Raw genomic sequence first — 12,671 nt, 5'->3', positions numbered from 1 at the left:
AATGGTAATAATTCACACAGTGCAGCAAACACTTGCAGGATCAAAGCGTTTCTGACGGACCGTGGAATCTCTGCAGTTGCTTATCTCTGTTGATGCTTGTTGCAAGGGACTGTCTCTGCTTGGTCGTTTGAGCCGTCTATCATATCTGTTAGCTGCTCTGATTGGCCTCTTGTCCAATGGGAGGGTCTCAAACAGGGCGTTTATGGCAGAGGCAGAGCTGCTGGTCTTTATGTCCCTCATACGGTACTAGTGATGACCCTTGGACCTGTCTCTCTCACACACACTATGGAGACATTGCGGAAACAGACAACTCTGGCAAGAGGCTTCGCCGAATGACAGAAACGGTAAGAGTTTGGATGGTTTTTGTAAGCACAAAATGTTTATGATGAATATTTGGCTGTGTAAATCCTAAACATCTGTGGTTGGTTATTAGACCAATAAAACTATCCTCGGTAGGCTTAAGCTTAATGAACTTTGAGTCTCTACACATTTCTGTCCAGCACTGACCAAGCTACAGGTACCTGACCAGTATAAGTATGTATGTTTGAGATATGTCACAGTAAGGTATTTATATTCAGGGATAATATACAGTAAAAATGATGACACCAACAATGGGCTATTGATCACAGTCGTGTTATATGAATTTGCACTAAAGGACATGAACAACAGCATTGAACAACCCGTCTGTTTTCCCCACCCCTTTCTCATGTTGTAGTAGTGTTGACCAGTCAGAATCCTCCTGTTCCAAAGCTTCTCCTTCCTGCTCACCTGTGTTGAATGAGGAAGTGACGCGCTAAAGCTACACTGCACTGACTGCCGTTCTCTGCATGTCCCCTTTGCATGTCACAGAGGGGAGAGTTTATTTAGTACAGTGCATAAACACCTTTTGTTAAGAAACTGCATCATATGTTTTGATAAATGGTCGTTAATAATGTTTGTCATTTTTTCAGGGGCTATCCTGTCTTTCAAACCGACAATGGCATCTACATCTTTCTCTGACGAGGATTTCTCCTGTCCTGTGTGCTGTGACACCCTCAAGGACCCTGTCATCCTCTCCTGTACTCACAGTGTGTGTAAGGCCTGTCTGCAGCAGTTCTGGGACACCAAAGGATCCAGAGAATGTCCAATTTGCAGGAGGAAATCATCAAAGATGAACCCTCCTCTTAACCTGCACTTAAGGAACCTGTGTGAGACACTCTTACAGGAGAGGAGTCAGAGAACTGCAGCAGGGTCTGAGGTGCTCTGCAGTCTGCACAGTGAGAAACTCAAGCTCTTCTGTCTGGAGGATAAGCAGCCCGTGTGTCTAGTGTGCAGAGACTCAAAGCTACACAGAAATCACTCCTTTAGTCCCATCGATGAAGCTGCACTTGACAATAAGGTAACATTATGCAAATACAAAAAGGTTACAAAAGACCAAACATTTTTAACATAACCTTTGTAAAGAATTACATTACAATATATTATTTATTACATCAGTCATATTAAACTGCATTTGATTTTATGTAATAATTGTACATATTAAAGATTACATTTTACATAGGCCTATAGGCTATAAAGAGATGCACAATTGTACTAGTGGAGTAAGGTCCTCAAATTTGATAATGACAAATAGGCCAACAGCATGATTATACAAAGTAGATCCACATCTACTGTATATGTGTAGTTATCATCCTACAGTTCATCATAACATAGGCCTACATGTTTGTATTTCAGGGGAATCTCAAGATCAAACTTGAGCGCCTGAAAAAGAAATTGAAGACATTTGAAGAAGTTAAAATCACCTGTGATCAAACAGCTACACACATAAAAGTGAGACATTCAAAACATAGGCCTAATTTAGGCCTACTTTATTCATAAAAACAAAGTTGTCTGATTGTAGAGATAATGTATGATATATCAATAATGCCGACCATACTGTATGCTGTGTGTTAAACCAGACTCAGATTCTCAACACAGAGAAGCAGATCAAGCTGGAGTTTGAGAAACTTCACCAGTTTCTACGAGATGAAGAGGCAGCCAGGATAGCTGCACTGAGGGAGGAAGAGGAGCAGAAGAGTCAGATAATGAAGGAGAAGATTGAGAATATGAACAGAGAGATCTCATCTCTATCAGACACAATCAAAGCCATAGAGGAGGAGATGAACACTGATAATGTCACATTCCTGCAGGTAACTAGTTAGTAACTAATTAGTGGTTTATTACTGAGTATTGATTTTGCAATACCCTAATGAAGGGTAGTGATTCTAACATTTGTTTGACAATAGTACTGCATTTTGAGAATATTGTATTATAGGCCCATTGTATTTATTATATGTGTTGTGTTGACAATGTGATGATAGCCTATCTCTGAATGATAACCATAATGCAAAGCCATTTCAATAGTAATATTTGGCATTTATAAGTATGTAAATATTTTATTATTGTCATTTCCCAGAACTAGAGCACAGTGGAAAGGTGAGTGATGTGCCTCCTGTCTCTCTCTCGTCTGTGGTTCTGAACCCAAACCCACAACAGCACTGACTCCTGAATGTTATTCCCATTGAGAGTAAATAGACTATTACTCTCAATGGTTATTCCAGAGCCCAGTGCACACTGCAGGATCCAGAGAGGCTTTCAGGAGCTCTGATCAATGTGGCAAAGCACCTGGGCAACCTGAAGTTCAGAGTCTGGGAGAAGATGCAGGAGATTGTTCAATACAGTAAGAAAACACACACACACACACACACACACACACACACACACACACACACACACACACACACACACACACACACACACACACACACACACACACACACTAGTGGTTTCAACAATGATCGATACGGCGATGCAAACCAATGCGGAGCAGGGACGATCTAAAAATCGATCCGGCAAGCTCCAGAATCGATCTAGCAATTTTTTTTTACGCTTCAATTACTTCCATGTATATTTCGGGAGCAAACTAATGTTAAATTAAATAAAAGCACTTCAAAGCATTGCAAGACTGATACAGAGAACAGCCAATAAATTGTTGCTCAGTAACTGACTACTTGTATTGCCTCATCAGTACTGATTACACATTTGCTTTCAGTAGAAATGTAATGCATTGCAATGCATTGTAGAATTGAATCGGATTGGATCGGGTCACATTGAATCGCATCGAATCGAATCGCTACCTCCCGAATCATGATCGAATCGGATCGTAAGGGCAGTGGCGATCCAAACCACACACACACACACACACACACACACACACACACACACACACACACACACACACACACACACACACACACACACACACACACACACACACACACACACACACACACACACACACGACATGACCATTAACCCATCCCTAACACACACCACTCAGTGTTCAGCTCATGTGCGTTCTTCCTCTCTACAGCTCCCGTCACTCTGGATCCTAATACAGCAAACCCATGGTTCATCCTGTCTGAGGATCTGACCAGTGTGAGACGTGGTGATGAGAGACAGCAGCTTCCTGATAATCCAGAGAGATTTGATCACTATCACAGTGTGCTGGGCTCTGAGGGCTTTAACTCAGGGACACGCTGCTGGGATGTGGAGGTTGGGGAGAACACATGGAATGTGGGTGTGATGACAGAGTCCGCCCAGAGGAAAGGGATGTATGATGATGTGAGTGGAGAGTCATATGTGTATTATAAAGATGATAAATATGGAGCACGTGCCCCACCACAGCCTGACACTCTCCTCACAGTGAAGCAGAAACTCCAGAGGATCAGAGTGCAGCTGGACTGGGACAGAGGAAAGTTGTCCTTCTCTGACCCTGATAGTAACACACACCTACACACTATTATACACACTTTTACTGAGAAAGTGTTTCCCTATTTTAACACTGGGGTGTTTCCTTTGAGAATATTGCCAGTGAAGGCCTCAGTAAGAGTAACAGAGATGTAAAAAAATATTCTAGTAGAGCAGCACAGTTTGTGTAGTCTATCCATACAAGAACATCAAAGTATTGAACCAAACCAGGACTGAGCCAAAGCTGTCTCCACATACTGTAACAAAAAAATTGTGTCGAAATACTGATAATAGTGTGTGTGTGTGTGTGTGTGTGTGTGTGTGTGTGTGTGTGTGTGTGTGTGTGTGTGTGTGTGTGTGTGTGTGTGTGTGTGTGTGTGAGAGAGAGAGAGAGAGAGAGAGAGAGACATGAGAGAGAGAGAGAAAACAGAGAGAGAGAGAGAGAGAGAGGAGAGCGAGAGAGAGAGAGAGAGAGAGAGAGAGAGAGAGAGAGAGAGAGAGAGAGAGAGAGAGAAAACATCTGCATAATCTGTATGTTACTCAGGAAGAAAAGAGCTACCGGTATTCATCTTGGCTGGAGTGTGGCTATGAACTTTGTGTGTGTGTGTGTGTGTGTGTAAGAATAAGAACCCTACATTACACTGTGTGTCTGGTTTATTTCAGTGATGCTGTTATCATCCCAATGTCTTTACTCTATGTTATATTGACTGTGTGTACTCTTAATGTATGAATGATAATCGTAAGACAATTAATTTGAAGGGGAAAAAAACACAATAAAGAGAAGTAGAGGAAAATATTTGCATCTTATCACTTTTCTTGATGTACCATCATTAAAAGTGTAATACTAGAAGCACTCAGAGAGCGCAGACCTCCGCCAAGGAAGCTGCTTGATAGAACATTTGACTATGTTACAAGTCTTTCTGCCTTCTTTTTGTTGACTCCCCTCAATTCAATTTCTGGTCACTAGGGGCATCTAGATATATATGCCAGCAATGGTGAAGAATCGTTTAAAAAGTCCTGGTTTCAGTCCGTGATCCGGATAACCATCAGAATTTATTTACTTGTTCCTTGGGTCATTACTAACAACTCCACAAAGTTTCGTCAAATTCTGTTGATTAGTTTTTGAGTTATGCTGTTGACGGAATCTTTCCAAAAGTCCTGGTTCCGGTCCATGATCTGGATCACCACCAGAATTTTATCACTTGTTCCTTGGGTCATTAGCAACAACTCCGTTGATTAGTTCTTGAGCTATGCTGCTGACAAACAAACAAACAAACAGACAGACAGACAGACAAACCAACGTGACTGAAAACATTGCCTCCTTGGCGGAGGTAATTATGTGCCATTTCTGGGAACTGCAATATACAGAAGCATAGCCTTGATGATCATGTGGAAGTCAAAGTTGTAATCTATTCTCATCATAAGCTTAGTCAAGGGAAATGCATTTCTATGGCGCGTCCACAATTTAGTGCAATTGAATGTTCCTACGGAAAAAAGAACATGTAAAACCGTAAGACAGCTCATGGCTGAACCCCACTGTGAGCTGCACTGCTAACATGCTCCCATCTCCTGGTGCTTATTTGTATTATTTATCGCTATTAATGTTATTTTTGTTATTATGATGATGATTATTATTATTACAGTGAGCTCCACTCCTGACATTGCCTCTGCTCACTGAGCACTCCTGGTGCTTGTCATGATGATGATGAGGCAGCAAGACTAAGCACATCTCTTGCAGCCTTCAAGAAAACAACTAAAGATCTTCCTCTTTGGAGATAATCTACTAGACTAATGCTTGAACTGGCCTTGCCCCAGGGCAGACTCCTGACATGATGTTTAGTTTAGTTTAGTTTGTGTGTGTGTGTACTCGTTATTTACTCTTTAAAAAAAAAACAAAAAAAACAAAAAAAACAAATGCAATGTAATGTAATGATGATGGTGATGGTGATATACCACTCCAGCAGTAGTCAGCCTCTTGAGCTCCTGCATCCCACATCAGCAAGTCAGTCCTCAGTATTAAACTGTAAGTTGCTTTAGATAATAATCTGCTAAGTGTAATGTAATGTAATGTGACATCATGTCAAAAATAGTCAATATGGTAGGCCAAGATAAATCAAAATACGTGTCACCAATGCAAATGAGTATACGAAGTCCGGTCTCCTTAGGGGATCTACAGTTCTATGAGAACTCCATTCTCCTGGGCTCCTGGATATGATGACTTGACTTGTCCTGCATGGGCTTGCATGGGTGTTTTCAATGTCATTGTGAATGTGCATAGTGTAAATTGTGCATGTGACCAGTGACAATAAAAGGCAATCTTGTGTAATCTATTCAGTATAGAGCAGTGGTTCTCAACCTTTTTTGAACACACACCCCTTTGACCTCACCATAAGCTTGACAACACCCCCCTTAGTATTAAAAAAATTAAATGCACCTCAATGGCAACTAAGCACCCTTCATCTCAGCTGCATCCTTCCCATCGCCCTCCTAGAGCTTACCAACGGCCCCTGGAGGGCTGTACCCGCCCTGTTGAGAAACACTAGGTGTACACTAGTAAACTGTACACCTGTATGGGACCCAGCAGACATAATGATGAAAATGTCATTATTTGGACCTGTAGCCTAATATGGACAGACACCAGCACTTTCGCCACTTTTCTACATGATTTTAATCGCAGTTTAATGAAATTCTATTGATATTGCTTAAAAAAACCATACCCGCCATCCCCTCTGGTTTTCCGACAAATCGCCCCCATGTAAACCTAACATGTCAGGTCCCAGCTTATATGTGCCACAGTTTGAAAACAATGAGATAAATGTGCGGAAAAGAAAAAGGAGAAAAGAGTCATGGGCTAGAGAAAATAAATAATAATGTGAGGAATTAAGATTGACTGTTACAAAAAGACTCAAAGATAACAATCTCAGCATGGTGATCTTTCTACCATTTAGACACGACAAAGGCAACAGCCAAAAACATGTACCTATCTGTTTTTCAGCTGCTATGTAAAAAAAATAAAAAAGAATGGCAAACAAAGGAAGAACTAAGTATGATCCACCTTATTGTGTAACATCGACTAAAAACACCACACCCGAACTCACAGCCCAATGGATCATCCTGCCTGCTTCCTAGTGCGCTCTGCTCCTTCAAACACAGTAGGCTCATTCGTGACGAATCAGTGCTGCTTTTGCTAAGCAGCGAGCATGCGCACTTTGTCAGTTTGATGCATTGTGGTTAGGATTTTCTAACCACAATGCTTCGTCACGAACGAGCCTAGTGCAAAGTGGCTAGATTTGAGGAGAAGGGCGTGACCAATTTGCAAACGATAGAGAGAAACCTGGAATGGAGTGAAATGGAACGGAATGACAATTACGTTTGTATATTGACACTTTTTAGCCTATGTATTGTCTTTGGAGTCGAACAAAATCCCGGATGATTTTGACCTGATTTTGATTATGATCAGGAACCACAAGTATGGAGGGCCTAATGTCTGCATGTGGCACCTATGGTTACAGCCAGTTACTGTGGGGCCCAATTTCTGTATAGTACCAGAGAACACCAAAATTGGCATATTTACCGATGGCACTCTGTGCTCCTCACAAATGCTGTTGCAGGCTTCATGACATTCTCCATAGCCTCTCCAGACTCTGTCATGTTGGTTACATGTGCTCAGAGTGTACTTGCTATCAGCTGTGAAGGGCACAGGACAGCAATGGTGAACATGCCAATTTTGATGTGCTCTGGCATATGTAAATGATGCTCCACGGTGATGAGCTGTAACCATAGGCCCAAGTGTAGACGCTGGGCCCTCATATCCACTACCTCATGGAGTCTGTTTCTGATCACTTGGTAAGAAACCTGAACAACAGTTGCTTGACATTTTCATTTTGCAGGGCTCTGGCAGCGTTTATTAAGTGTAAAACAAGTCATAACACGTGATATAATGAATATACTCAACACAGTTGGTGTTGTGAATGTGCAATGGAAGTAGATACCACATAGAGGTGGTCTTGAGATCAGAGGGTTGCAGGTTCAAATCCCACAAGTTGTTATAAATGCGCTCATGATGCGCTATAGATATGGGCTTCATAGAAACTCTTACCAAACTTTGTTTGATTACAGAATAGAATAAAAGGTCTCCCATACCCCCACGTCAAAAAGCTCTGCATTAGAGCATTCTCTGAAGTTTGTACATATCCTAATAGCCGATCAAATGCCCAATGGAATGTCTGTACGTCCTGCAAAAGAGATATTACATTACACTTGGCTGACTTTTTTATCCATAGCGACTTTAAGTTATTTACAGGGTATTAGTTACAGTCCTTGGTGTAATGTGGGGTTAGGTGCCTTGTGAAAGGGTACTTCAACAATGGTGGGAGGTGTAGGGAAAGGTAAAGGTGGGATTTGAACCTGCGACCCTCTGATCTAAAGACCATCTGCCTAACCACTAGGTCACGACTGCCAGCCGTATAAGGCACAATAAGACAGAAGGATACATTGTGTGTGTGTGTGTGTCTCTCTCTCTCTCTCTCTCTCTCTCTCTCTCTCTCTCTCTCTCTCTCTCTCTCTCTCTCTCTCTCTCTCTCTCCCAAACACACACACATGCATGCACACATGCATGCACGCACAGAGACACACACACACACACACACACACACACACACACACACACACACACACACACACACACACACACACACACACACACACACACACACACACACACACACACACACACACACACACACACACACACACTTGCACGCACCCACTCTCTTGTTTTTTTCCCTTCTGCACCAACTACCGGTGCCTACATACTATGTGCTCATGCAATAACAAGTTGGCGTGCACAGAGCTAACACGGAACTGTGGAAAAGCCCCAAACCAGCTCCAAGTAACCTACAATAACCCTCTATACCTATGCAGAGGAGCCACACTCTAAGAAAATTTCCCTGCAAAATAACGGCAGTTACTGGCAATTATATTTACCTGTAATTCTACTGTTATTTCACACCAAAAATCAAATACAGCTCATTGCTGTTTAATGTATCACAGTATATAACATTTTTTCAGCAGCAATTTAACTGTTAAATAACAGTACTCTACAGAAAAATAACAGTACATTTCAGTTCAAAAGTTGAATTGTACTGTGTGATGACAGGCAAATACTGGGTCATAGTTGTATTCATGAATATGGCCATGGCAACTTCCCACCCCACCCATCATTCTCCATAACTGTGGTACCCTGGCCATGTTACCACCCCACCCTCCCATCGTTCACCATGACTGGAGTGCCTTGAGCATGATACTATGGCGCAATGCTGTATTGAGAAAATGGTTTGCGGTGGTCCTTTGAAAGTGTGGGCATGAACAAAATGTCAGAGTACGCAGTGCTATGTTACAATGATAGTGTGCAAGGTGGGCTTTTTACTGTATCTCTTGATGAGCCAATGATGAATATAGCATTGGTCAGTCTTTAAAAAAATATTTTGCACCAAGTAGCACAGCAAACAAGCAGCACTACAAGCTAGCTCTCAAAGCAATGCCTAATTTGCAGCAGGCACATTATATGCCACAATGCCACAAATTATGCCACATACAGCAAGCTTTCACAAAGAGGAAAGTGTGCAAGCATGTAAGCAAGCTTGTAGGCAAGCTTGTAGGCAAACTAGTGCTATGCTGTGCCATGCAGGCCAGCCAGCAGGCAGGCAAGCAACTGAAGTGTTGATAGTCCAGATTTATATACAGGTGCAAGAGTACCATGTGACCAGAGTCATCAGGCCCTTGGCAGGTGACGCCCGTAATTGAATAATGGCATAACAGCCCTACTCAGGTGAGGCCAGGCACTGATTAGCAGATTGGTTTAGATGGGGCTGCTTGTTGCAAGAGTGTTACAAGTTCTTAAAATGTTTCAGCCATTCACACTTTCATCACTATCAAAATGCATGTGCTACTCACACTTTGTTGCATCAAGCACTTTTTAAGTATTGCAGTTTCCTTAGAAATTGTTTCATCATGCTTGATAGTATCAGATAATCTTTAACCAGTCAGAATGACTTCAGTTCTTCAGGTGGTATTGAAGTTGGATGGTGATCACGGACAAGTGGAGGATGAATGGGTTTCAATGGTGCTGCCTAAAATAACTTGTTATTTTCTAGAGATGCACCGGATCCGGTTCCGGTTCCGGTTCCGGTTCTGGATCCGGATCCGTCAGGATAATAGAGTTTTTCACAGGGTCCGGGTCCGGCAGGATCTTAAGCAGTGGATCCGGTATCCGGCATGTTACCTACAAATCAGGGTCTGGTGCATGTCTAGCCTAGGCTTTTCAGTCTTTCACAACCCCAATCACTTCATGGAGTGAAATCCCTTTGGAAGCGGCTATTGAAGGCAGTGTGGCAATAAGCCAATGAGTCTAAAAAATAGTTTGCGCCAACGTAATAAAAAGGGCCCACGTGTGCGAGTAGACTATATGTTTCAAACCTTTTGTAGGATCCGGTATCCGGTTCCGGATCCGGCAGGATCTTATTCAGTGGATCTGGTATCCGGCAGGATCCTAAAAATCAGGATCCGGTGCATCTCTAGTTTTTTCCACAACGGCGAATACTGCTATTGTGCAGTACTTACTGTTTATGCTCAATATGTGACTCAAAGTAATATTTTCACAGTAGTTGTCTGTTTTTTCGAAAAGCAGTAGAATGCTGTTGCAGAATTTCCGTAAATAAACAGCTATTTGTTACAGTGCTGAAACAAGCAGTGCTGTTCTTCCTGATCCCTTTCACATGGCAGTCACTTCAAAGTCTCATTCAACAACACTGTCATAACAGCACATCAGTCGAACTAGTGATAGTGACCGTGATTCTCCAATTGGAAACCTTGTGAATGTTGTTTCAAATATCAGGTAAAACGGTCAAGAAAGATACATCTCAGCAATTTCACAAGCCAACTCCAAATACACTGATCCCTGTGGACTTAGGAGGACTCCAAGTGCCTTGTGTTATTATAAATCCACGTAGCATAATAAAACTGTAGTGTCGTGTTTCCCAACCAGGGGTACGTGCACCACGAGGTGTATGTGAGCACACCTCAGGGGTACGTGGAGAAATGCAATAATAACAGATACATGGAGTGTAGCCACTTTGGGATAGCAGAATAGATATAGCCTACACCATACAAAATGCTTTAAGGGTGCACAGGACAAAAAAAGACTGCAATGTAATGTAATGTATTGTAATGCAAGGCCTGTAATAAACTCCCAGTGGAGGTAGCCAGACTTGACCAAGCTGGACTCCAAGTGCTCTGTATTAGGCCTATCATGTAATGTTACATAGGCTCAAAGTATAGCAAATAATAGCAATTATTGTTGTTGTTTTCGTTGTTGTCATTGTTGTTGTTTTTGTTGTTATTTTTGTTGTCGTCGTCATTGGTGTTGTTATTGCTGTTATTTTGGCCTGTATTTTATTAATAATTGCATTTCTTTAGCACAGTTCATACAATCGCACATAGAGCAGATTGAAACAAGGAACAACAGAGGTGCAGAAAAACTTGAGTGGCATCAGGCCAGGGTAGTTGCCCTGTGTTAACACCGCTGTGGAGGCAGGAACCAGCTGGGTACAAATGCAGCTCAACAGGTTTGCTTGTCTTCCAGTAAGAACAGATCAGGGTTTGGTTCTCTTCCTGTCAGTTTAAGGCCGTGTTGCTAGCCACCAACAGGGCTGGACTGACCATCTGGCATAGCGGGCATCTCCCGGTGCCCCCCCAACCCCCCCCCCCCCCCCCCCCGCCTTTTTAAAAAACATTTCTGAAAATAGGGGCCCAGGAGGGTGTGGGGCCCACCTGTGAGTCATCTCTGTACCACTAATTATGAGGGGCCCCTTTAAGCTAAAAGTGCCCGGGCCCTATTTCTCCCACATTTCAGCCCTGGCCACCAAGTTACGTGTCACCCATGAGGCAACTCCATTACAAAGTCTTGCAGGCACACAACAACAGACATGAGCACAGACACTAAGAAAACAACAGTAGCCTACTTCCAACATTGCAGATTTTATTCAAGATCCGGAGAGAGAGAGAGAGAGAGAGAGAGAGAGAGAGAGAGAGAGAGTGATGTGTGTGTGTGTGTGTGCAGTAGGCGTGTGTGCGTGTGTAGACATGTAGTAACAGACGTGGCAGTCTGAGACAATGTCAAAAGCAATACTTCAAACATGGTATAGTATCCAAGATCCTCTAGCTTATTATTTTACTGTATAAGTAAATGCTTCCTCGTTTACTCTCATGTGCATAGAGTGATAAACATCAGCAACAAACATGGACCATTCAAACAATTGACGTCAAATACAAAATGTGCAAACATACAACATAGGCTTCATGAACGTCTAGTTAATCATAAGAATTGTGGTGGGAATAATGAATAATACTCAGAAACAAAAAAAGTATCGCAAAAGTCTTTTTGAGGAGCTGGCCACTCGTGTACTCAAAATTAAAAGAAAATAAAGAAAATGATGCACACTTTGCTCCATGTTATATTTGTTGTGACGTGGCCCCTGGCCCCCTGGAAACGTCACTTCACAACAAATATAACATGGAGGAGTGAACAGCATTTTCTTTATTTTCGTTGCATGATTAACACACTAGATATGTCCAACTGTTAACTGTCATCTATTCAGTTGAGTAGCCCACAGGACCTCATAGGCTAGGTGATGTCTCCTCTTAGACAACGGCTCCATTTCCTGTGTGCGTAATTTAACAAGCCTGCCTACCTCCACATATAGGAAGAAGTAAACATTTGCCACAGAATAACTCTAGCATCCTCACCACAGAATCACACCGGTTAACCAAAGATACATGCTGTCACAGCATGAAACGCGCTAACTTAGTATTATGCTAAAGGGTCCTTGTCATAGCATGATATT

At 42.3% G+C, this 12,671-nt stretch overlaps 1 protein-coding gene across 1 annotated transcript; it reads left to right on the top strand.

Annotated features, from left to right (window-relative positions):
* The first annotated feature begins 976 nt into the window (after positions 1-976).
* Positions 977-4,045, top strand: LOC134461134 (E3 ubiquitin-protein ligase TRIM35-like). The gene is made up of 5 exons (XM_063213901.1): positions 977-1,378; positions 1,714-1,809; positions 1,938-2,168; positions 2,554-2,698; positions 3,392-4,045. The coding sequence occupies exons 1-5, from the start codon at positions 977-979 to the stop codon at positions 3,922-3,924; spliced, it is 1,407 nt and encodes a 468-aa protein (XP_063069971.1). The 3' UTR covers positions 3,925-4,045.
* Positions 4,046-12,671: the final 8,626 nt, after the last annotated feature.

This window comes from Engraulis encrasicolus, chromosome 13, assembly GCF_034702125.1.
Source record: "Engraulis encrasicolus isolate BLACKSEA-1 chromosome 13, IST_EnEncr_1.0, whole genome shotgun sequence".
NCBI classification, from domain to species: Eukaryota; Metazoa; Chordata; class Actinopteri; order Clupeiformes; family Engraulidae; genus Engraulis; species Engraulis encrasicolus.
Note: the sequence above shows the minus strand (reverse complement) of the source record. Positions and strands in the feature narration are given on the sequence as shown.

What these genes read in the sequence shown, in the direction of transcription:
- LOC134461134 (XM_063213901.1), top strand. Translation starts at nt 977, where the DNA reads ATGGCATCTACATCTTTCTCTGACGAGGATTTCTCCTGTCCTGTGTGC. An exon ending in ATAATGTCACATTCCTGCAG is followed by an intron (nt 2,169 to 2,553) that starts GTAACTAGTTAG and finishes GAGAGTAAATAG; the next exon opens with ACTATTACTCTCAATGGTTA. An exon ending in GCAGGAGATTGTTCAATACA is followed by an intron (nt 2,699 to 3,391) that starts GTAAGAAAACAC and finishes TCCTCTCTACAG; the next exon opens with CTCCCGTCACTCTGGATCCT.